The sequence below is a fragment of the Elephas maximus genome, chromosome 3 (genome assembly GCF_024166365.1).
Source record: "Elephas maximus indicus isolate mEleMax1 chromosome 3, mEleMax1 primary haplotype, whole genome shotgun sequence".
Taxonomy (NCBI): domain Eukaryota; kingdom Metazoa; phylum Chordata; class Mammalia; order Proboscidea; family Elephantidae; genus Elephas; species Elephas maximus.
In genome coordinates this window covers 20,344,207-20,356,700 of record NC_064821.1, presented here as the reverse complement: position 1 = coordinate 20,356,700, position 12,494 = coordinate 20,344,207, and the positions used below count along the sequence as shown (strand labels likewise).

At 38.1% G+C, this 12,494-nt stretch overlaps 1 protein-coding gene across 1 annotated transcript; it reads left to right on the top strand.

Moving 5' to 3' along the window:
* The first annotated feature begins 11,350 nt into the window (after window positions 1-11,350).
* Window positions 11,351-12,267, top strand: LOC126071010 (putative gustatory receptor clone PTE03). The gene has a single exon (XM_049875321.1). The coding sequence runs from the start codon at window positions 11,428-11,430 to the stop codon at window positions 12,265-12,267; it is 840 nt and encodes a 279-aa protein (XP_049731278.1). The 5' UTR covers window positions 11,351-11,427.
* Window positions 12,268-12,494: the final 227 nt, after the last annotated feature.

Genomic DNA, 12,494 nt, shown 5'->3' with positions numbered 1-12,494 from the left:
AGAGAAATACCACAAGTGGATGACTTTAAAAAAGAGATATTTATTTTCTCACAGTAAAGTAGGCTAGAAGTCCAAATTCAGGGCATGAGTTCCAGGGGAAGTCTTTCTCTCTCTGTGGGCTCTGGAGGAAGGACCTTCTCACCAGTCTTCCCCTGGACTAGGAGCTTCTCCTCACAGGAACCCCGAGTCCAAAGGACGCACTGTGCTCCAGCCACTGCTTTCTTGGTGATTTGAGGTCCCCCTGTGTCTCTGCTTGCTTCTCTGTTTTATATTCCAAAAGAAACATGGTCAAGACACAATCCGATCTGTAGATTTGAGTTCTGCCTCATCAACACAACTGCCGCCCATCCTGCCTCATTAACATCATAGAGGCAGGATTTACAACGCATAAGAAAATCACATCAGATGTCAAAACTGTGGACAATCATATGATACCAGGAATCATGGCCCGTCTAAATTGATACACACATTTTTGGTGGGACACAATTGAATCCATGACAGTTGTTAAAAAATTAGAATCTATTCAGAGGAAACTTTCTGCTCAGAGAGCAGTATTTGAAATTACCAATAAGAAGTTTTAAATCCATATTGCGACCCAGAAATTAGCTATGAAATGTGGATATTACATGCAAACATTGTAATGGAATCGATTTAGGAAATACTATTGGAATCATTATTCCCTTTTCTTGAGCATGCAGAATATGACCCAGCTGGACCTGGACACACAAGGACTCACAAGGACACATCAACTGGGCCCTGAGTTATAAAGACAATAGTTAAGACAACTTTGGAAATTATCTTTTAGGGATCCTTTCACATAAACCAATCAAACAGAACACAAAAGACTTTCCACTCTTCTTTTTTTCTGTTAGCATTTAGTGAATAGAAAATTTGTTGGACCAATGAAGACCCTCTGACTGTCATTAGTGAAACCTGTACCAATGATTGTAGATCACATTTTCTAGCTAATTTCTGAAAAGATGAAGGTTTTTCAATGGTTTTGCCCATTTGTAATGTTAATATATACTGATGACTCTGTAATGTTCCTTGGACTCTGGCAGACATAGCTCTAGAAGCATGCTTGTCTGTTTTCCCATTCTTGCCTATTCTGTAATATTTCCTTGGACTCAGATAGACATGAGTCTAGCAACATGCTTGTTTGTTTTCCCTTCTTTCCTATTCTGCAATATTTCCTTGGATCTGGGTAGACATGAGCTCTGGCAGCATGCTTGTCCACCTCCCGCTCTTGCCTTTTTGAATATATGCTGAATAAAATTTTCATTTTGCTTTATTAAACTTTGTGACGTTTTTACCCTACAACAGGTTATATATGGTTTTATTGCAGAAAAAAATTATAAACACTTTTACTTTTATCATACACCTTTTTTAAAGCACTGTATAGATTCTTAATGTAAACATAGTATCATGTTTCATATATATTACATCCTGCATAGGTACAGATTTAAAAGTAATATAAATTGTAATATAAATATAATTTAATATATATATTTTATGTTGAAATATAAATTTAAAAATGAATTGCAAAATGTGTAACAGTTGCAAGTATTGAGTTTGCTGTGATTAACACTGCAATACCTTTTGGAACATGAAGAGACTACACAATACTGAGAAAAGAAACTTCATAAAAACTAAACATTAATGCTATCTGAGGAGAAGGATTTGATAAATTAGCTAATTTGTGTTTTCTCTGATGAAGTACTTCCTCCATTCAAATTCTACCTGCTTTCTGGAGCTTAATCTCTCACTGATGTCATCAGCATCACAACCCATAGAGCTTCATGGAATTTGGATGTACTCACCTTTGTCTCAATGATTTAGGCTAAAAATGATGAAATATTCTTGCTGGGGCCCTGCATGGTATTGTAAATCTCAAGAGTGGAAGTTCAAGGTTATGAGTCATACAAGATTATAAGTGTTGGAAGTGCTCAAGGCTCATGTATTCTTTAATAAATCTATTTTTTTGAATCTTTATGAAATATGCAGAGCTTCTAGAGTAGGGCCAGGGTAGGGATTCCTTTTGCTTAAATCTAAGTTTATTGTTGTTGTTGCTGGGTTTCCATTGAGTTGATTCCAACTCATAGCGACCCTATGCATAACAGAACGAAATACTGTCCGGTTCTGAGCCATCCTTATAATCATTGTTATGCTTGAGCTCATTGTTGCAGCCACTGTGTCAATCCACCTCGTTGAGGGTCTTCTTCATTTCCTCTGACTGTGTACTCTGCCAAGCATGATGTCCTTCTCCAGGGACTGATCCGTCCTGACAACATGTCCAAAGTATATAAGACACAGTCTCGCCATCCTTGCCTCTAAGGAGCATTTTGGCTGTTCTTCTTCTAAGACAGATTTATTCATTCTTTTGGCAGTCCACCGGGTATTCAATATTCTTCGCCAATGCAATTCAAAGGCATCAATTCTTCTTCCGTCTTCCTTATTCATTGTCCAGCTTTCACATGCATATGATGTGATTGAAAATACTATGGCTTGGGTCAGGCACACCTTAGTCTTCAAGGTGACATCTTTGCTCTTCAACACTTTAAAGAGGTCCTTTGTGGCAGATTTGCCCAATGCAATGCGTCTTTTGATTTCTTGACTGCTGCTTCCATGGGTGTTGATTGTGGATCCAGGTAAAATGAAATCCTTGGCAACGTCAATCTTTTCTCTGTTTATCGTGATGTTACTCATTGGTCCAGTTGTGAGGATTTTTGTTTTCTTTCTGTTGAGGTTCAATCCATACTGAAGGCTGTGGTCTTTGATCTTCATTAGTAAGTGCTTCAAGTCCTCTTCACTTTCAGCAAGCAAGATTGTGTCATCTGCATAACGCAGGTTGTTAATGAGTCTTCCTCCAATCCTGATGCCCCATTCTGACTGGAAGAGATCTATATTTATGCCTATTGCCAAGAAAGATGATCCAACAAATGTGGAAATTATAGAACAATATCATTAGTATCAAACACAAGCAAAATTTTGCTGAAGATCATTCAAAAATGGTTGCAGTAGTATATGCACAGGGAACTGCCAGAAATTCAGGCCAGTTTCAGAAGAGGACGTGGAACCAGGGATATCATTGCTGATGTCAGATGGATCCTGGCTGAAAGCAGAGAATACCAGAAGGATGTTTACCTGTGTTTTATGGACTATGCAAAGGCATTCGATTGTGTGGATCATAACAAACTATGGATAACATTGCAAAGAATGGGAATCCCAGAACACTTAATAATCCTGATGAGGAATCTTTACATAGATCAAGAGGCAGTTGTTCGAACAGAACAAGGGGATACTGATTGGTTTAAAGTCAGGAAAGGTGTGCACCAGGGTTGTATTCTTTCACCATAACTATTCAAAAAACTATTGTTACATAATGATATTTATTACGAGATTGAGAGATCTTTCACATGCTAATATTTATTATGAGATTGAGAGCTCTTTTGGGAAGTATATGTTTATGGTATTTCTAGTGAGCTCTTTCTTTTTATTAAATAATGGATCCATTTTCTGTAACACCACTTCATACATTAACTCTCCATTTATGTGTTGATCTTTTTGAGAGGACTCTATTTTCAAACCAAGAGACCTGTTTTATCTATCCCTGTATCAGAATTGCTGGTCTTAATTATGGTAGCATACCAGTCAGAAAAAAATAAGTTTGCTGTCTTAAGGAACACACCCCAAACAACTGTTAGTTTACAACCACCAAGTTACATTGTATGACAGTGACTGGTTATCTGATCATCTGTAATCTACTTCAACATTATCGATAAGAAAATGTGCTAATCTCAACCCACCGTGGAAAACATACGTATATTGCAGCTACTACTTTGACATTGGGAAAAGTTGGTAGTAAAACTTTAAAAAAGGGAATAAAATATCCATTACATGTTCAGTCCATATTAATTCCTGAAAGTATTTTAGAAAATGCTGAATATAATATGTAGAAACCAGATAAAACTTCAGTGAGCAATATATACAGAAATAGTTGTTAGTATTTGCATTTTTAGGATACATTTGATATATTATCTCTTGTATTTCTATTAGGAATTCATATCACTATATAAATACACTATATTTTTTAGCCTAAATGTGGTGTCAGTCTTCCTGATGTTGTAGTTAGCATAGCGATTACTTTCAATGTACATAATGGAACAAGACTAGCATCAGTTACAAATGCAGGTGTGTCCATGTGTGTGAGGTATTTGAGATGGATGTGAGAAGAAGGAGGTGGAGGGAAGAGGAAGTGATGCATACCAACGCATAGTCCTGGCCTTTCAGAATGAAGGAGTCAGCCAAAGTGATGCTCTTGCTCCTTTTAGACTTGCTCCATAAGGATTTGCAAACAAGTTTGACTAATGAGGAGCTTTGGATATTGAACCCTCAAAGGGCCACAGAGACTATAAATAGTCTGCCTGTGACCACCCACTCAACTGCTGGCCCAGGTCAGTAGGCAGCACACCTGGAACTCTTCCCAGGGGCCATCACTTTCCACAGGATCCTACCTGGTCCTTCCCCTGTCTTCTGTGCTCCCTCAATACAGAGCTTCCATTTTTATCCTTCAACCTTCAGGGGAGAACTGAATGTCATTCCTTAGTGACGACACCCAGGTAATCTGGTATCCTCTAGTTTATCTTTTGCAAATAGGGAGATGTGGTTGTCTATGAGCCTATTTGGGGCAGCAGTGAGTTAAGTACAGGTAGAAGAGGAGCCAAATGGGATCATCTGTGAGGTCCCTGCCTAATTGTTCATCATCTTCTTGACATAATTCCTTGTACTTTTGCATAAGTACTTCAGCAGCTCTCAGTCTCCTAATCACCTACTCTGACCCTGAAGTTGGAGAGATTTTTTTTTTCATCCCCAAAACAAAACTGTCCTTGCTCAAATTTTATGAATGTTTTAGAATTCTCAAAAATATTCTCTTATTTATTTGGCAGGGGGCTGGGGCATATGGTCAGCTTCTCCATATCTTTCAGTTCCTTGGCCTTGACACACTTTAGTAGGGGGGATCTTTGGTCTTGACCTGATTACCATGATATGAGGACTCAGAAAGTAGACGGAGAACCAGGGAGCCTACACTAGCTACATCCCAAGTGAACCAGTGTTCTCTTAAATATTTTAAATGTAGCAGAGCACAGAGTAATAGGGCAAACACCCATGTATCAATGTTTCCAGAATTAAAAGATGCTGACATTTTGCCATTAAAGTTCTTTTTTAAAAGTAACAAAATAATGTGCATGAGTAAGACACATCCTTTATATTTCCTTTCATTTCTCTTCTTCCCTTCCTAAAAGACAACCATGGTCTTGAATTTCGTTGGTCTCCGGTGCATTTTAAACTGTGTGTGTGTGTGTGTGTACCACAATAAAAATGTCCATCAGCTACAGAAAGGATAAATTGTGATGTAAACAAAAATGGAATATCTTAAGGTAGCTGGAGTTAATGAACCAAAACAAAGTATACCAAGACTGATAAATCATTAAATGTATCATTTTAAGAAGCAATTACTGTATATAAAAGTATCAAAGCAAAACTAAAATATTATTTATGGATAGAATCATAATAGATGTATTGGAAACACAGGAGATTAACACATGCAAATTCTATGTTAGTTTTCCTGAAAGAGGGAAAAATATTGAGAATGTGAAAAATAAAGGAGTATTTCAAGTAAGTACACATTATTTTATTAAAGAAAACAATGAAAGCATGGGAACATATTTTTTTAAATAATATGTTATTGTGTTTTTGCTGAAGATTTACATGGTGGTTTAGGTTCCCATTCAATAATTTCTACAGAAATTATACAGTGACATTGGTTTTAATTTGATGGTGGAGCGTGGTGAAAAACTAGGCATTTATTGTTTTTCTCTGTACTGCTCAGATCCTTGAAATGTTTCAGAATAAAAAGTGTAAATTTATATCTATGTAATTTTAAAACTTATTTAAATTTTTCCTTACTATAGATGTGGTACTTTTCTCTTTTGGGTTTTCATTCTTTGTGTGGATACATCTAGGTGTACTTTATTCATTTTAATTTCTATACGTTTTATATCATTAGAAATGAACACTGATATCATTCGTATTCACTCGGATTCTTTCTTTCCCATGCTTTTTTACATGAGGAAGAGTCCCAGGAGAGTTTTAGCATATCTATTCCTCCCTAAAATTTGTAGTTATCTTGCTACGGATGTTTTTTCTCTCTTTATACTTCTTTTATTTTGGTGCACCAATTACTCACTTCTGTAATGAACCATCAGGTTGTGCCCATGCAGAACAAAACACAACAGGAAATACTGAGAGGGTGTCATATGCTGAACATCTTGTTTGAGGGTTTTACCTGTTCATTTTTCATCCTTGTAAAATTCCTGTAAGGTTTTGTGATGGTTCCCACTATACACTGAGGTAATGGAAGATTCTCAAAGAGTTCTAGAAATATTCTTGTTGATAAAGCAAGTGCTAGAGACTGGATGAAAGTCGGGTCTGTCAGAGTCCAAATATTACACCAATTAATTGATGCTATTAAGGTTGCTTGTTGTCAGGACCCCATGCTTAAGGTCAGACCCTCCTGTCAAGCTGCCTGGATATTTGTGTTGAGGGGGCAGAGTTTGTTCGCCTTGTACAATTAAGAGAAAAATATAAGATTCCTAATGAGTTGTTCACCCTAGAAATAGGCACTTTCATGACTTTTTCTAAAGCATTGGCTCATCAGAAAAATGTGAAAATGCATCGAGGTTGTAGTCAATCAACTCTTACCTGGTTTTAGGGATCCAGGTATTTTCAGGAGGCTCATTTTAACATCAGAAATGGAAGTGTACTAGAGTTTAACTTGGTATACAACCTCAGGATTCTCATAAGAGCCAGTGCCCATGTTTCCTAACTCAGGTTTGATGTGGCCCAGCCAGAAACAGAAGGAAAGAAGAGCCAAAATTCCATGATCGATTTTCACTATTTCTTTTCCTGACACCTGCTACTTATACTATGGAGACTATGAGTCAAAACACAAAAGGAAGAGGGGATGAACGAAGCTACTGAGCAGTGAGGGATTATTCCAATCCTCTGGCATAAACTGGAAGAGAATGACAGATCACAATACGCTATCTGAAAAGAGAGGAAAGGAAGAGGAAAATAAATTTAGAAGTAAAAATCTATTAATAAGAAACTAATTATTCCATTTGAAATTTGAAATTCTGTGGTTTCTTTTTCCATTGATTTACATGTAAACATGGGAGTGGCAGTTAAACAGAAAAGAGTGTATATGTGTTTATTTCATACATTGCTGCATTTGAGAAGGTAAGGAATTACTAAAAATAAGTTCTGTTACTGTATTCAATTATCATGATAGTCTTAAATAGTACTTCACACTCACCAGATGCCAGGCTCCTTGCTAAGCAACTTGTATTGATTAAATTTTTTAAGGCCTACAACTATATAAGTATTTAATGTGTCCTCTTATACTTTGCTCAGTGTCTTTCTTCTCCTTTAAGGTGACTTGGCAAACTTTCTTCTTTTTCTACTACCATTGAGACCTTCTGTAAGAAGCCTAGATGGTTGTGTTGATAGAGTATGTCTTTCTTATTCTCAATTCTGATTGTTGTTGTTGTTGTTAGGTACTAGCGAGTCAGCTCTGACTCATAGTGACCCTATGTATAACAGAACAAAACACTGCCTGGTCCTGTACCATCCTCATGATCCTTGTTATGCTTAAGCCCATTGTTATAGCCACTGTGTTAATCCATCTTGCTGACAGTCTTCCTAGTTTTTGCTGACTCTCTACATTACCAAGCATTATGTTCTTCTCCAGGGACTGGAGATAACATGTTCAATGGACCTGAGACAAATTCTCACATACCTTGCTTCTAAGGACCATTCTGGCTCTGCTCCCTCCAAGACAGATTTGTTCGTTCTTTTGTAAGTCCAAGGTATTGTAAATATTCTTTGCCAACACCATAATTCAAATGCATCAATTCTTCTTTAATCTTCTTATTTTTTGTCAATATTTCCCATGTGTATGAGACCATTGAAAATACCATAGTTTGAATCAGGCGCATCTTGATCCTCAAAGTGACATCTTTCATTTTTGACTTTAAGCACCAGTGACTGAAGACCAGACAAGTTGGGATGACATCAAAGACATCATACATTACAAAAGCACAGGGCCATTAAAAAGACAGAAAAGAAATAAAAGATCAAAATGGATGTCAGAAGAGACTCTGAATCTTGCCCTTGAACACAGAGTAGCTAAAGCAAATGGAAGAAATGTGGAAGTAAAAGAGCTGAACAGAAGACTTCAAAGGTTAGCTCGAGAAGACAAAGTATTATAATGAAATGTGCAAAGACCTGGAAATATAAAACCAAAAGGGAAGAACATGCTTGGCATTTTTCAAGCTGAAAGAACTGAAGAAAGAATTCAAATCTTGAGTTGCAGTTCTGAAGAATTCTATGGGCAAAATATTGAACAATACAAGAAGTATCAAAAGAAGATGGAAGGAATACACAGAGTTACTACACCAAAAAAAAAAAAAAAAAGATCGATGCTCAACCATTTCAGGAGGTAGCATATGATGACAACCATTTCTATTGAAGGAAGAAGTCCAGGCTGCACGGAAATCACTGGTGAAAAACAAGTCTTCAGAAACTGATGGAATACCAATTGAGATATTTCAACTAACAGATTTAATGCTTAAAGTGGTTGCTTGTCTATGCCAAGAAATTTGGAAGACAGCTACCTGGACAACTGACTGGAAGAGATCCATATTTGTGCCCATTGCAAAGAAAGGTGATTCAATGGAATACAGAAATCGTTGAACAATTTCATTAATATCACAAGTAAGTAAAATTTTGCTGAAGATAATTCAGAAGAGGATGTGGAACAAAGGAGAGGATGTGATACGGGAGATATCATTGCAGATGTCAGATGGATATTGGCTAAAAGCAGAGAATACCAGAGAGATGTTTACCTGTGTTTTATTTATTATGCAAAGACATTCAATTGTGTGTATCATAACAAATTATGGATAACATTGAGACAGACCAGAATTCCAGAACACGCAAGTGTGCTCATGCAGAGCCTGTACATAGGCTGAGAGGCAGTTGTTCAAACAGAACAAGGGAACACAGCATGGTTTCAAATCAGGAATAGTGTGTGTCAGGGTTTTATCTTTTCACCATGCTGGTTCCACATGTATGCTGTGGCGATAATCTTAGAGGCTGGACTTTATGAAGAAGAACAGGGTATCAGGACTGGAGGAAGATTCATTAACAACCTGCAATGTGCAGATGACACAGGCTTGCTTCCTGAAAATTAAAAGAGCTTGAAGCATTTGCAGATAAAGATCAAAGATTACAGCCTTCATCACCATGGATTACACCTAAATATAAAGAAAACGGAAATTCTCACAACTCAGACATTAAGCAACACCATGATAAAGGGAGAAAATATTGAAGTTGTCAAGGATTTCATTTTACTGAGGTCTACAATCAACACCCACGGAAGCAGCAGGCAGGAAATCAGATGGCATATTGCATTGAGGAAATCTGCTGCCAAAGACCTCTTTAAAGTGTTAAAAAGCAAAGATATCCAGATTCTGCTTAGGACACACTAACAAATTGTTGCGCTTTTTTCTTCACCAGTTTTTGAAGACCACGTATTTTCTTTTTCCCCCCATTCCTCTGTTTTGGGGAAAAAAAAGATGTCCCGCATATCACCTTGGTGCCCTTGTGGTGCAGTGATTAAGAGCTCTGTTGCTAACTGAAAGGTTGGTGGTTCCAATCCGCCAGCTTCTCCATCAGGGAATGATGTGGCAGTCTGTTTTTGCAAAGATTTCAGCCTTGATAACTCTATACAGCAGTGTAACTCTGTTCTGTAGGGATGCTATGAGTTGGAATCGCCTAGATGGCAATGGGTATATATCATTTATGGGAATAATGTTTCCATCTTCAAATAATTGGAAGAAAAGAGTCTCATTGCCATAATTGGATAATAGCATGAAGTTTCACGTAGCACACTCTGTCTTGACCTCAGGTCCTGACTGTGGGTCTTGTTTTGATGCTGTCACTACCTACATGGTCAGAGTTTAGGTGACTTTGAATACCATGGAAAGCAACTGGGTTTTAACTCAGTTGGAACTTTTCAAGAGGCAAGTGATGGAATCTGTAGCAAATCCTAAAAATGGCTTGGAATAGCCAGAGCTCAGTAAGTGTTAGTAGTGGTAATGGCAGCAGTTTTGACAATTTTGACATTTATTATTATCAATTCTGATAATACAACTATTAATTAGAACAATAACAACAAGGGATAAGAACCTAAATGATGGGACATTCCAATGGAAATAGAAAATTGAAAGGACAAATTTTGAGGAAAAAATGAAAATGAAGAAGCTTGATTGAGTCGAGGGCTTGAACTCCTCCCCAAGTCCCTCTGCAGAGCCTGGTGAGCCAGGTCCCCATCTCCTCATGAAGTGCACCACATCTTTTCCTCCCTGCAGATGAGTTGATTGTACATGAACCACAATGGTTGACATTCTAGAAGAGTAGACCTCAAAGTATAGTCCCAGGCCATCAGCAATAGCACTTGAGAATTTGTTAGAAAGAACTATTTTAGAGCCTTAGACCCCAAATTCTGAAGCCAATAGTCTGAGTGTGGGGGTTCAACAAGTCCTTCAACTGGTTCTGACAAAAAGCAGTTTGAGAACCATTGTTCTAAAACACGGATGTAGAGTTTGTTTTTCTGCTAGTTCAAAGGCTTGGGAAAATTCCCAAGGAAAAAGCCATGTATATTTTCTCTTTTATTCCTATTACTTGGCACAATGTGGATAAAGAATAGATATTCAATAAACACATAAATACTACCTATGTGGTCAGAGAGTTGAAGACTTTTAAAGCAAGGAGCACTAGTGTCATAGTGTCTAAGAGTTTGGCTGCTAACCAAAAGATCAGCAGTTCAAATCTACCAGCTGCTCACTGGAAACCCTAGGGGGCAGTTCTACTTTGTCTTATAGGGTTGCTATGAGTCTGATTTGACTCAAGGCACAGAACAACAACAAGAAAAAAAAAATCAAGGAGACTATTTGGGTCTTTATCCAGGTGGAAATTTGGGGGGAGATATGGTAATGGATAAGAGAGGAAACAGAAGGAGGGAGGAAGGAAGGATGGGACAAAGACAGATGAAGGAATAGAAAGAAGGGGAGGGAGTAGGAGACAGAGAGTAGAAAGATTTGTAGTATTCACTTCGTTTCACAATACAGATGTGAGAGTTTCTCTGAAATAAGCACCTCTTTTAGATCTCTTTCCTATCACTTCCATCATCAGACTCATCAACAACATGACATCAGAAAACCAAACTGGTGTAGCAGCATTCTCCCTCCTGGGCTCTCAGAGGATTCGGAACTGCAGCCCTTCCTCTTCGGACTATTCCTGACCATGTACCTCGTCACTGTGTTGGGGAACCTACTCATTATCCTGGCCATCAGCTCAGACTCCCACCTCCGCACCCCCATGTACTTTTTCCTCTCCAACCTGTCCTTCACTGACATCTGTTTCAACACCACCACGGTCCCCAAGATGCTGATGAACATCCAGACACAGAGCAAATCCATCAGTTACACAGGCTGCCTCACCCAGGTTTGCTTCCTCATGATATTCGCAGGCATGGAAAATTTTCTCCTTGCAGCAATGGCCTATGACTGCTATGTGGCCATCTGCCAACCACTGAGGTACACAGTCGTCATGAACTCTCACCTCTGTGGCCTGCTGATTCTCCTCTCCTTGTTCATTAGTTTGATGGATGCCCTGCTCCACAGTCTCATGATACTAAGGCTGTCCTTCTGCACAGACAGGGAAATCCCTCACTTCTTCTGTGAGCTTGCTCAGGTCATCAAACTTGCCTGCTCCAATACTCTTGTCAATAACATCCTGACATATTTACTAACTAGTGTACTGGGTAGTGTTTCTCTCCTTGGGATTATTTTTTCTAACTTTAAAATTGTTTCTTCCATTCTGAGAATACCATCAGCTGGTGGAATCTACAAAGCTTTCTCCACCTGTGGTTCTCACCTGTCAGTGGTTTTCTTATTCTATGGGACAGCTTTTGGGGTGTACATTAGTTCTGCACTTACTTGTTCTTTCAAGAAGACAGCAGTAGCCTCAGTGATGTACACTGTGGTCCCTTCAATGATGGACCCATTTGTCTACAGCCTGAGGAACAGGGACATGAAGGGAGCCTTGAAGAAACTCCTGTGGAGACTATTTTCTTTTTCATGATTGTTTTATCTGCCTTAGGCTTGGACTTCTAGAGGAGTCATAGTGAAAGAATACTGGGTGAATGAGAATGTTAGACCCTTTTATTAACAAGTTCTTTTTTTTTTTTCATTTTGATGATAAAAAACTTTATATGTTTATCAATTCAAATTCATTTTTACTTATGAGTATATTTATTTACTTACACATGCTTCTCTCTTGTGATAATTTTTACCTTATTAGCAAGGCGT